This window comes from Paramacrobiotus metropolitanus, unplaced genomic scaffold (genome assembly GCF_019649055.1).
Source record: "Paramacrobiotus metropolitanus isolate TYO unplaced genomic scaffold, Prichtersi_v1.0 Parri_scaffold0000307, whole genome shotgun sequence".
NCBI lineage: Eukaryota > Metazoa > Tardigrada > Eutardigrada > Parachela > Macrobiotidae > Paramacrobiotus > Paramacrobiotus metropolitanus.
The window spans coordinates 47,144-60,391 of NW_026570527.1; the positions used below are offsets into that span (position 1 = coordinate 47,144).

Below are 13,248 nucleotides of genomic sequence, written 5' to 3' on the forward strand. Positions count from 1 at the left end.
AAGATCAGTATGCTTGGTGAAGGAAGGCGTCGGAAATATGCAATACATATCATTACATACACTGACTGATACACATTCATACGATACACTTTTTTTGTTTCTGCTAAGAAGCATCTGCAAAGGTATCCTTCTTATTAGTTCTTACTCGTACCTTTGCAGCCAAAGATATCATTCTTACTTTAAGCGGATAATGGTGGGATAATTTTATTTTCAACCGTTTCGCTTTGAAAGTAACAAGTACGGTTAAACTAAAATTTTAGAACTGTGTATGTTTTAACATGGTGTACAATCAATTTGTGGATCTGTAGAGTGGCGACCAGTGTCGGCAAAAGACCGTTTCATCCGATGCAACAGCTGCCAGGCATTTTTTAAAAACATAGTGAAACATTTTATTTGGTTACGTAAAGATTTTTTGCATGAAACACTGCTAGCATAACCTAGAGTTGTCTTGATTACGATAATGACAGATTTTCCTACTGTGCGTGGAGAAACCAAAATCTGTTTTTGGTTATAGAACGGTATTTACTTGTTTGTTGGTTTTGAGGGCATCAATTTACATGTTAGATACGCCGGAGAATATTATTTACTGTATTACCTGAAAATATTTTCGAGGGATGTTCGGCCATATCAACACCATTTGCTCCGTATTTTTTATGGTAGGAAATCACACTCATGTGGAAGCGCTTGTATGCGAAGCACGTATACTTACTCTAGAGTAGATGGTCGGTCGTATGCAGTCTAAAAGATGATAAAACTGACCATGTTGTTAGATATTAAGTAATTAAATAATACCACTATTTGACTTCCAATCCACCGAAAAATTACCGCAGCTTATGAACAAATGTTTATGCGCATTAAGTGAAAACGAACGGCGTGATTCTATCTAGACAAAAAAACGCAGAAAAGAAGTACTAGTGTTTTATTATATGAATGATCGTAGACTTCACCAGTTACACGTTACAAGTACACTCGCGCTATTTATACCTAGATTAATACAATTCTAGGTGGCAGTGGTCAGAAACGTGAAAGCTCAAACTGACGGTCGAAATTATCCACAACCCCGTATTACAATAATCCATTTCCGTCCAAGGATTATCCCAGCGAGCCAGTATGGAAGGTATATGGTCCAGCTTCTAAACTAATTAATAAGCGATATATAAATGAAAGCAGTGAATGCTTTATGATGCGATACTGGGTAAAGTCCTCTGTCCACTGTAAGTTCATGCATACATATAAGCCAGCTTCCGGGACAAAGATTCCTGAGAAAAACTCATCAATTTTATTGTGACGACAGCAAGTATGGTTATACCCAAGACGCTTCCTATCCCGGTCCTTCACCACCGATGAGCTATCCTGCTTTTCCGCCGTACAACGCACCTCCCTATAACCAACCTTCATACAACAACTATTCCAAACCAGCCTCGCCGGTTTACAATCAGCCACCGGTCAATCATGGGCCACAACCGTATGCACCGCCAAATTACGCAGTCCCTTATCCGGCGTCCGTTGGTCTGGACACTTCTCCGTACGGTACAAACAGGCCTTATGATCAGTGCGGATTTCCCAATGCAGTTCGCGGACTGCGAGTTGATCCCTTCAAGGTAGTTAAGTTTGAACTTTTAGAACAATTATGTTATACATATTACGACAGTGAGAAATTAATGTCAGACAACGTGACCTTTCCCTTAAAGCATTCGTGCTGTAATATACAATAACTGTGATGGCTTTTAGATCGCGGGAATTTGGTACGGGTATAACTCTTGGTTTATAAACGCTACCCAGGATGTGCCACAATCGAAGGATCATCTGAACGTCATTAATTACTACACAAATCTGGCTACATGTCACTTCCCTACAACAGATATCCCCTGTGTGGTCATGACTCAGGAGCAGACGTACACCGATAGAATCAGTGGAACATGCCAAGGATTCCACGAAGTATCCCACTTCACCGAGGACGGACGACAGACTGGTCCGTATTTCGATAGGCGCGCAGCCGGCCTTGCAATTCCTGCCGGTCAGTATATATATAGATTAGTGCAAGCGACTGCAGTATCCGTTTTTAATCGCTTTGTCAGCAAAGTATACAGTAAGTATATGAAGTTGTGTCTTTGACCTCCAGGTTTGGATAATTCCATCGTACTGGCTATGGATTACGAATCCTACGCTGTCTACCATTCCTGCAGCAAATACAGTTCCCGTTCCAGACTGTGCGCTGACCCCTACTTGTACACCTACACCCGCCGTAAACCCAATCAGATCAGCGCCGAAGAAAAGCGGAGAATCGACGAAGCCGTTAGTAATGCGGTCAAGCCGTTCTGCTTCGATCCCCGACAGTTCATTTACTATGGACCATGGAATGACACCTTGGCGGCGTGCCCACGAACGCCGGGATCCGACTGCTACCAAACTATGAAAGCGGCGTACGCATCCACAATTGAGATTAGCACACTGAATACTTAGCCGATAATTTTAATTTTTTTTTCAAGTTTTGGGAAATACGAGTACGTACGGGAAACGCGATTCTCACTATGTTTACGCACGGGCAATGAAAAATTTTATTGTGAGCTGTTAAAGTCATGTCGACGTATTTTGCCGCAGATACATATTAATTCGTATCGTTCTAGAAACACCGCTAACATAGTGGAACCTGGGAGTCATTAAACTTTTACTTGGAGAATCGCTAATTCCCAGTGATCTGTTAATTTCAGGTATTTTAATAGCAGTAATAACTACGTAAAACATTCTTCTTGACATGGCAGCGCAGGTAAGCCAAGACTAAATGACATTTAATAACTGTTTTCATTATCTTGCTATAAAGTTTTTGTTTTATTTCTAGCACTATCGAGTCTGTTCGGTTACAATGCGCCGATTGTCTATTTTATTTTTCTAATTGCAAAATAGGTTACTCTATACTGGTACTAAATTATCAACATTTAGTCTTTACAAAACACGAAAAGTTTCCGAAATGTTATGCAGTTAAATAGTCAAACAAACGCGAACATATCTATGTCTGGGTTCAAAGGAAAACTCCAGCGTATTATTCTGCAGAATTAGCGGAAGAAACCGCGACTCATACAATACATTATGCATATGTACAGTTTTGATGTGCAAAGCTTATCAGATGCTGTTATATTTACAGATGCTGTTATACTCGTATATGCTGTTACATTTTGTTCTGCATAACTTTCTTACCTTAATCAAATTGTATTATTCGGAATGATGTTCAATTGCCCTGTTAAAAAAGTCCCGATACATACTCGCCAACAATAGTTGCCAACAATTTTTTTTCCAAACTGGATTCGTTTCGATTACGTAAATTTTTTTCCCTCATGATCAGCGTGACTTCGAGAATACCGCGAAACGGATGCAGTGACTGCAGTATGCAACTCCACAAATAGTTTATTTGGGAAAAGTAACACCAACAAACTGTGGTGGCAGGCTAATTAAGTACCCGGGTAGCGCCCACATAAAATTAGCGGTTAATTTCTTCTTTTAGATTGCATAGGTATATCTCGGAAAATCTCTTCCCACCAACAGTTAAATTATAGTGCTCGCGAAGATGATGTTGGCTAAATTTAGCAAAGTACTGAGTTTCGCTTTATTTGCCGTAAGTCTTCTACAGTCGTACTTACAGACACAGTATATGAAATATGAATTTAATGTATCAACCAAACTTATTCACGTCATGCTGTTCCATTTTTGCTTTAACCTGAAAAGTTTAAATAATTATGGACAACCCTTGTCTGCACTGTCTAGTATTTCGCTAATGTATAACCACCATTTCTGGAACGAGAAAGTTGTATAAAAGTTCTGTAATTAAACAGCATTTATCGGCGAAATGTTGTTACACGTTTCACTATTTTTAGGTATTGGCGCCAGGAAGTGTGTGTGCTCAAAACGATGCCCAAAATTATGGAAAACCGCCATATTATTCACCTGCACCGGCAACAGATTATCAAGCCAAACCATACGGAGGCTATTCAGCCCAGCCACCAGTGAATAACTACAAGTATGTGCTAATTAATACTGCCAACAAGTTATTATTGTATCGAAATTCAGTTGCAGACTGTATTAAATTTTTGAATAATACATAACCCTCTAACTGGAGTTTTATAAGACGTGATAATCATATATAATTTCATAAATCATAATATGTTATATTTTCATAATATCTATCTGTTTACTTCTGACTTATTGTTAATTAACCCATATGGAACGCAAAAAGGAAATCATCGGCCCGGTGGTACATATTCATGCCTTATCTGGATGCACTTCAGAGCATTATACCATGTTGAATTTTCTATAATTCAAGCATGTAAATACTAATAATCATAGTATTTTGATATGCAGCACGCTATATGAATAAACCGCTTGAGTAAAGAATCTAAAATTTTGTTCTCGAATAAGTTCATTAATTTACAAAACAACGTCTAGTTGAAAAACATAAATAATTTTTATTTTTCCAAAACTGGACAAAAACAACTGCAGCTTACAACTGCTACGAGTACTGCGAGAGAGCTTATTAATAATTATTAGTGGTTTACGGTGTATTGTTTTTACCTATTACAGCGGAGTTTATCCGGGCGAAGGCCGTCCTGATTATTCCCAACAGGCTTCCTATCCCGCCGCCCCAGCCTACGGTCTAGCACAGTATGCTGCCCCCCAACAACCTACGCAGCCGTACTATGCACCGCCTTACAACCAACCTTTCTACAGCAGTTATACCAAACCACCCGCGCCGGTCTACAATCAGTCACCGGTCAACTATGGACCTCAACCGTATGCTCCAACGAAATACGCTAACCAGACCAAATATAACCCTTCATTTGTTGGCTTGGACACGTATCCGTACGGTGCCGCCAAGCCGTATTACAAGTGTGGAATCCCTAATGCACCTCGCGGACTGTACATTGATCCAGCCAAGGTATGACCTTTTGGCTCGGTATGGATATTTATTGGTTGATGGCATACAGAACATAATTTTTTGTCAGAAAAATCTGATATTGCTATTTATGCATTATGTCGATTACGCATTTTCCCAGGTTTGTGCTATGTTATTGAATCGCTGGTTGTTTGTTACAGATTGCGGGAATCTGGTATGGCTACAGCATTTGGTTTATAAACGCCACAAAGGACATGCCGATGACAAAAAATGTTATCAATTACTACACAAATCTTGGAAAGTGTTACTTTCCCACAACCGACATCCCTTGCGTAGTGATGACCCAGGAACAATCTTATATCGACAGATTTAATGGCACGTGCCAACGCACAAGTGTGCCACTTTACCGTGGATGGACGACAGATTGGTCCGTACTTCGACAGCGGAGTAGCAACTTTTCCGGCCGGTTAGTATCGACCAAAATTCCCAACAACGCTATGCCCCTTTTCTACTAGGGTTATAATATTCATTTTTTTGTTTCGCGAAGGTATCGATAACTCTATCGTATTGGCGATGGAATATGATTCTTACGCATTCTACCTTTCGTGTAATAAGTACGGCTACGACGGAATATGCGCTGATCCCTTTTGTACTCTTATACACGCCGTAAACCAGAGGACATGAGGTGAGAAGCGAAGTATTGATGAAGGTATTGCTAATGCGGTGAAGCCGTTCTGCTTCGATCAGACAGTTCGTCTACTACGGTCCGTGGAATAATACCTACCGGCATGCCCTCGAACACCTGGACCGGAGTGCTAGCAAACTATGAAAGCAGCTTACGAATCCACAGTTCAAGATATGAGAACATGAAAAAGATGACTGTAAAGAAGTTACGCATAACCGTGCAAGTAGTGGATCTTCTCACAGCAGTGACAATACATTATACAACTAATACAATTATATTGCAAGTCCCGGTTTATCCAGCTGTTGATCTTTCCAGTGTTCCAATACGAATTCGATCATTAATTCCTGTACAATCTTTATTTTTACGACAGGGGAACTTTGTAAATAATTATCGTGGAAGCTACACAAAGACATCAGTAAAATATCGCATAAAATCCACAAATTAGTTACTTATTGGTAGACTATGTTTCGCCGTTTTGTAAGTAACAGCGCTATTAATGGTCAAATTTTTGATGAATCATGCAATGCGGCGCAACCGTTCTGCTTCGATTCCAATCACCCTGGGAGGATACCTGAGCGACATGTCCCGAATACCGGAACCCAACAGCTACAAAACTATGAAAATATCCACAAAAAATATCCACATCCACAATCGACATTAGCACAAATGAATCTTTAACTGACAGTTTGCTATGGGCAGTTTTTTATTGCAAAATGTAAGCATCGTCTGGATACACATTTTTTCTGCGTATGCACGGTGTAGCGCGCAGATGATGCCAGCTGGTAGTGTCAACTGGCTGTATTTTTGCCGCAGATACAGTATCTCATGGAGTTTTGTGAATACGGCTGAAATACTGACAACGGTTAGCAGTTTCTCGAAAATATTACTCTTCTGCTTGTTAATTCCGTAGAAGTATGTTTGATTACCCTATGCAGACACAACTGTAGATCTAGAATACTGCAGTAGTTTTTATAAGGAAGTTAACTGGCTGTACGCAGACTTATGTAATTACACTTCGACCTGTCACCTTTGCTTGCATATATAGCTAAAAATTCCCCACCATTTATTCCCATGCACTTCATACTTCATGTCGTTGATGAAACAGAAACTACAAAATACGATAAGATGCAAAGAAAAAAGGCGGGAGATTAAGTTTTGGGCTGTATTTATACTTAAATATAAGCAAACCAATTTTCAAAACTGCAAAACTTGGTGTACCAATAATACCATTATTGGTAATGCACATTTTGTACTAAATCACGTGGTAAAAAATATAGTCGACGTAGTAGTATATTATCATCTGCTTTCATCAAATTTTACAATCCAAAACGATGACCAATTGTTTTTTATTTAGGAAGTCGCAATACTCTCCAAGAATAGCTGCCAACAATTTTTTTCAAACAAAGCCTGTTACGATTACGTAAAATTATTTTCTACGAGGGTAACTTTGAAAGCAGCAAAAAGGGCTGCACTGATTGTAATAAAGTGACATTATCATTTGTTTATTGGTGAATTTAACACCCACAACTATGGTCGCAAGCTAATTACCCAATTAGCGACCATACAGAATTAGCGGGTATTTTTCTTCCTTTATACCGTGTTGTTGTACCTCAGAAAATTGTTTTTTAGTTAGTTTAAGAAATAATTACAATACTCGCAAAGACGATGTTCGCGCGAAGGAAAGCCCTGTTTGTGAGCTTCGCACTGTTTGCAGTAAGTCCTCCTTTTCATAGTTTTGCGGGAGAAAACTGCGTTAAAATAATTAGGCAACAGTTATTAAGGAAATACCGTAATCTTAATATTCTGTAGGTATTGGCAGTAGGACATGTGTGTGCTCAAAACGAAGTCCAAAATCACGGGAAACCGCCATATTATTCACCTGCACCGCCCACAGATTATCAAGCCAAACCGTATGGCGGTTATCCAGCCCAGTCACCAGGGATTAACTACAAGTACGAGTATGCATGAACGATGAAATACAAGAAAAATTGTTGTTGTACAATTAAAATGTGTTGTGATCTCACCCAAAAGAGGCCACTCTCAACTGTGAAGTTTTAAAAGTCAACTCATAATATGCCTAATTTTAATGTTTCTTTCTATTACTTACCGGTAGCTCATATGGTGCGCCAAAAGGAAACTACCAGCCCGGTGGTACATACCCAAACCAGTCACCTTATCCGAACGCACTGCATCGCAATACCAGGTATAAATTTTTTAATCCGGCATGCAAACAATATTATTAATTATTATTTTAGTGCAATACAGTGATGTCTGCCTGTGATATATGCACCAGCACTTGTACCCACGTAGGGAATACTAATATTTTTTGTTAGCAAACTATGTCCACCGATTGCGTAACCGCGGCGAAGATGGAGTGCCTAACAAATTAGACAATTTTTTGAAAACTAGTCAGACACAGTTGAGTTAATGAGTTGCGACGGTATACATATGATGTTCTTTACAGCGGATTTTATGCGGATGAAGGGAAACCTGCATACTCCCAACCCGCATCCTATCCCGCCGCCCCAGCTTACGCTCCTGCCTACGCTCCAGCACCAGCGCAGTATGCCGCTCCACAACCTCCGCAGCCGGCCTATGCACCTTCGTACAACCAACCTCCTTACAGCAGTTACTACAAACCAGCCGCGCCGGTCTACAATCAGCCACCGGTCAACTATGGACCCCAACCGTACGCTGCCTATGCTCCGCCGAAATACGCTAACCAAACCAACTATAACCCTTCATATGTCGGCCTGGACAACTATCCGTACGGTGCTCCCAAGCCTTATTACAAATGTGGAATCCCCAATGCACCTCGCGGGCTGTACATCGATCCAGCTAAGGTGTGACCCTTTGTTAACATTTGTCCTATGGTACCTATGGTAAAAGCAAGTTGACAGCAAAACAATATATAAAGATATATACATAAAACAAAAAAATATATATGAACTTCAAAAATATTAATACAATAAACATAAAAACTTTTAAAAACTGGCAAAATCTTTGGATTGTGTCATTTATCCATATCTTTCACATTTTTTTTTGTTATTGAAATTGAATTTTTGGGTGTGTGTTGTAGATTGCGGGAGTCTGGTATGGCTACAACGTTTGGTATATAAACGCCACACAGGATAAATTGTCCCAAAATGTAATCAATTACTACACAAATCTGGGAAAATGTTACTTTCCAACAACCGAAATTCCGTGCGCGGTAATGACTCAAGAGCAATATTACATCGACAGAGATAATGGCACTTGCCAAAACTTACAAGAAGTTTGCCACTTTACTGTGGATGGACGACAGATTGGTCCATATTTTGATAGTGGATCGATAACGTTTCCAGCTGGTTAGTAAAAAACTTTTGCAGCAATTTCATGCCCACTAATCTTGATGGTACAGTAGAATAAACATTTTTTGTTTCGCGAAGGTATCGATAACTCCATCGTGTTGGCAATGGATTATGGAGCTTACGCCTTTTATCATTCTTGTAATAAGTACGGCTACGACGGAATATGCGCTGATCCCTTTTTATACACCTACACACGCCGAAAACCAGAGGACATGGGTGCGAACGAGAAGCGGAAGATTGACGAAGCCCTCGCTAATGCGGTGAAGCCCTTCTGCTTCGATCCAAGACAGTTCGTCTACTATGCGCCATGGAATAACACCTTACCGGCCTGCCGACGAACTCCGGGATCGGACTGCTACCAGACTATGAAAGCAGCATACGAATCTACAATTCAGGACATGACAGCATAACAAAGACAACTATATACGTCTTAGGTTTATACATACCCGCAACGATTTTTTTATGTTATTCGTTATTGACCTTTCCAAGAGTTTTAGCTGACTGTGTATTGATAATTCATGAGTTTTTAATGCTTCTGACGTATTTCTAGACAAGTTTGTTTTGTAAATAATAATAGTATGTACATCTGAACTTGGTGTTGTCGATAAAATCAATAGCATCTCTTAAGCTTTAGTGATTTCAACCGAAGATTACGTTTACACTTGTCGGCAGTTTCAAATATTAGATATTTATCTCAACTCTGAATTCTCAGTCTCTCTAATGCGAGTGGTTACTTAAGCGGCAGCGATATCTATCTTTTTTTTAAATTAGGGCTAAAGTCCGTACATTCAAGGTTGTAAGCGTTTAGCTTTTTACTTTTATCGGCAGTGCTCTAATCCGCGGTACCTTTAAGAAGTTCTCACTTCTCACTGACAACTTGTTTCTGCTACATACAAAACCGTCTGCTCAACTATACACAAACCAAAAACACATCATCCGCGGTACGTGTGAATACGAGACTCCATTGCGAAGTGCAAAAATATCTCTTATTGCGAAAATTTTCTGCGAAACATCAGCGATTGCGCTAAGCAGTGAGTACAGTCTGTACGCCGTGTACGGCACTAGTACTTACAAATACAGTATCACAAGATTGTTAAACGAAGGCTGAGTAAAACATTAGTAAGCTATTCTTCTAAGATTTGGCATACTACCGTGACAATTTCCTTTTAAAAACCGGTCTTTTGTTATTAGTTATTACACAGACAAGTATCCTGCTGCACACGCTATAGCTTCAGTCACACAGAATATGCACGCAAAAACGCATGCGTTTGCAGTATATGTGATTAAGCTCTCATATGGTGCTTATTTGTGCTACCGAAATTAACCGAAAACATCTACAACACCACTAATATATTTTTCACTGTAACAGAATGGCTCTTCACGAAGTGAAGATGGCCACTCTTCCGCGCACATCATTCGACTTTGATCACTACGATCCGGAAGCATCGGTACGCACCATTCTCCAGCATTTCCGCCCGGATTGGTTTGAGCGACTGGAAAGTGAGCGACTGAAAATCGAAGATGTCACGGGTGGGTACACGAATAAACTCGTGGTGATATATTTTGACGAGGATCCGCTGGAGAAAATTCTGATCCGAATCCACGGAGAGGACACCGAGAAGAACATTGACCGCAAGGCCGAGCTGCGCACGCTGCAGATCCTGTCTGAAAGGAAGATCTGCGGAGAGGTGTACGGTGTGTTTGGAAATGGCATGTGTTATGAGTATGTCAAAGGGGAAGCGCTGGAGCAGGAAATGACGGCCGATCCACACATCAGCAAGCTCGTCATTGAGAAAATGGTAAACGAACAAATATACGAGCAAAATGTTTTTAATAAAAAAATTGAAATAACAAATGCACTCAAAATTAGTTTTAAAAAAGTGTTTTTGAAATGTTGCGCACTGTATTATGCACTTAGCGCAACAGATCTAAATTAGCAAATAAGTTGTACATTTTCTTACTTGCTGATTTCGAGTCGTTGCGTTCTATGCATAATACGCCAAAAGCGCACTTACTATTAACAGATACCCTATTTAGACTTTTTATTATTAACAGATTATTAAAAATTTTTTATGAGTATTGCACCGACGTATTAACTTTACTGTGGCGGTATTAAATTAAGGAAATGCACAATGTATATAAATATTGCCACAATAAGATTAGTGCGCCTGCGCAATACTTATTAATGAAGATACACAACTGTTGTGCTATAACATTACTTATGCAAACACATGCACTTTAAATCTCGCTTTTCTTTCGGTTTAAATTTCCTATATGCTTTAAAGTTCCTATACGAATCATCATTATCACTTTAAATTATGAGTCATCAGTTCGCTTTTTATATTTCCTTTATGATTCATCACTTTGCTATTTTTAGGTGCATTTGCACTGCATTTACCGCCATAAGGGATCCCATCCACACACTTCCCTCTTCGACAAACTTCACACCATGCTGCGGCAATCTCCCAAAACATTCAGCGATCCGACCACTGAAAACACATTTCGCTCGCTGGATTTCCCGAATCACAAATACTTCGAAGCCGAAATTAATTTCCTGCAGACGGAGCTGACCGTCCACGAGAGCAACGTCTCCCCGGAAGTCTTCTGCCACAATGACCTTTTCTACCGCAACATCCTGTACGACGAGGACGCTGACCAGATCCGCTTTATCGACTTCGAGTACGCCGGTCTCAACTATCAAGCGTACGATATTGGCAATCACTTCAACGAATGGTGTGGCGTGGATGATGTGGATTACAGTCGGTATCCCAGCCGGGAAGTGCAGATGGTCTGGTTGCGATATTATCTGCAATGCTGGCATCATGCCCACGGACGGGAGGGGGATGTGGTGGGCGAGGAGGAAGTGGAACGAATGTATTTGACGGTCAACCGGTTCGCCCTGGTGGCGCATCTGTTCTGGATTATCTGGAGCTTCCAGCAGGCGGAGTCATCCAGTATTGAGTTTGATTATCTTACATATGGCAAGAAACGGTTGGATGAATATCAGAAGCGGAAAGCAGTACTATTTTAATACTTTGTATGCTGCATCCGTTAAAGTTTTAAGTCAAGGTTGTTAACGGATCATGGTGTTTTATTTTGTTGTATGATACACGTTAAACCTGAATGCTTTCTCAATAGTTCTATTGGAGTGCAAACAGTAGTAAAAAAGTTTTTGGTTTCCGTTGAATGGTGATAATTGGCTGATTAAATTTCAGCAATAGAATAAATGGTTTTACAAATTAATTTCCAAAAAGAGAATGTTCTCCAAGGGCAAAATACGTATACACACGAGGGCTTATGTGTTGTTGTGCGCAGGAGAAACCAAACCATGCTACGTACTGTAATAACAAAAATAGAATACGTACAATACGTCCTATATTATATCAGTATTTGGGTAAATCAACAATAGTCGGCAGCTACAACCAAGCCTCCCCGACAAACGAATTACAAAAGCGTTTAAAAATTGTAAAAAATCCTTCTGTTCCTGCGGCGCTGTGAGTGTCAGAACTATTGGGTGTATGTAAAACTCTTTTTTGTGACGGTATCACAGGTGGTCAGTCTTGCGCGGGCAGGAGTAAAAAAATACCAATTGCGGGCCATACTAAAATTACGGGAGATCGCTTACGCCTTATTCTAGAATACTAGAATGCCGAGCAGTACGTCAGTATTAGGTCGATGGTCGGTAGGTCGATGATATTGTTATATGCGATTGTGCACTGCAACGAGGTACCAGTGTTTCGGTTTCAGTAAGTTCTCAGTTATCTACAACATGTTCAAGTTTAATAAGCTGGTACATGGCATCTGTGTAAAGTAATGGGTGCTAAAGGTTAACACCAAAGTGTTTGCAGATCCATGTCATTCTGCACCTGAATCACTTCCCCGCATGCAAGGAGATCCTGAAAAATGTTACATCAGAATTTGTGTAATAGATTGCCGAAAAAACGCGTTTGGAATACCGTAGTCTGATTTGGATGATCATTAGTTATGTAAACGCGGTTTCCGAGATATATTGTCACGTTGATGCGGCGTACGCATGGAGGTCCACTTCCGATATGAACATGGGGCATTACCGTTTATTTTTTAGTTGTACATCTTTTGAATGAGTAAATTTTATTCCCTTAACCTTGCACACGGTTTACTTCTACGGATCAGTGCTCTAAAATAGCAGAGTAGTGGTTAATTGGAGATCGGTACTGTTTCTCCTTTCTGGGGTGCATCCCATTACCTGCACATCTTATCAACAATGATTTATCATACAGCTGCAGCTTGTTTTATATTTTTTGTGGTAAGTTTACAAACCATATGTATTTAGTGTTTCTATTGCAATA

The 13,248-nt window shown here is 40.0% G+C and overlaps 3 protein-coding genes across 5 annotated transcripts; all 3 read left to right on the forward strand.

The window, feature by feature from the left end:
• Positions 1–1,066: 1,066 nt before the first annotated feature.
• LOC129601979 (uncharacterized) lies at positions 1,067–5,242 on the forward strand. The gene is made up of 7 exons (XM_055500903.1): positions 1,067–1,117; positions 1,295–1,601; positions 1,732–2,017; positions 2,123–2,711; positions 3,870–4,012; positions 4,573–4,927; positions 5,086–5,242. Exons 2-4 carry the CDS (start codon positions 1,344–1,346, stop codon positions 2,461–2,463), a joined length of 885 nt encoding a protein of 294 aa, XP_055356878.1. The 5' UTR covers positions 1,067–1,117; positions 1,295–1,343; the 3' UTR covers positions 2,464–2,711; positions 3,870–4,012; positions 4,573–4,927; positions 5,086–5,242.
• A 1,841-nt stretch (positions 5,243–7,083) lies between these two features.
• On the forward strand, positions 7,084–9,349 carry LOC129601982 (uncharacterized). Its single transcript, XM_055500906.1, has 6 exons — positions 7,084–7,283; positions 7,380–7,522; positions 7,684–7,773; positions 8,035–8,413; positions 8,650–8,917; positions 8,999–9,349. Exons 1-6 carry the CDS (start codon positions 7,236–7,238, stop codon positions 9,328–9,330), a joined length of 1,260 nt encoding a protein of 419 aa, XP_055356881.1. The 5' UTR covers positions 7,084–7,235; the 3' UTR covers positions 9,331–9,349.
• A 416-nt stretch (positions 9,350–9,765) lies between these two features.
• LOC129601978 (ethanolamine kinase 2-like) lies at positions 9,766–12,096 on the forward strand. 3 transcript variants are annotated; one of them, XM_055500902.1, is made up of 3 exons: positions 9,766–9,861; positions 10,290–10,719; positions 11,298–12,096. In XM_055500902.1, the coding sequence occupies exons 2-3, from the start codon at positions 10,291–10,293 to the stop codon at positions 11,949–11,951; spliced, it is 1,083 nt and encodes a 360-aa protein (XP_055356877.1). In that variant the 5' UTR covers positions 9,766–9,861; position 10,290; the 3' UTR covers positions 11,952–12,096. The 3 variants fall into 3 exon arrangements, with proteins under 3 accessions (XP_055356877.1, XP_055356876.1, XP_055356875.1); XM_055500901.1 differs by having other exon boundaries at positions 9,845–9,951; XM_055500900.1 differs by lacking the exon at positions 9,766–9,861 and having other exon boundaries at positions 9,996–10,719.
• The last annotated feature ends 1,152 nt before the right edge of the window (positions 12,097–13,248 follow it).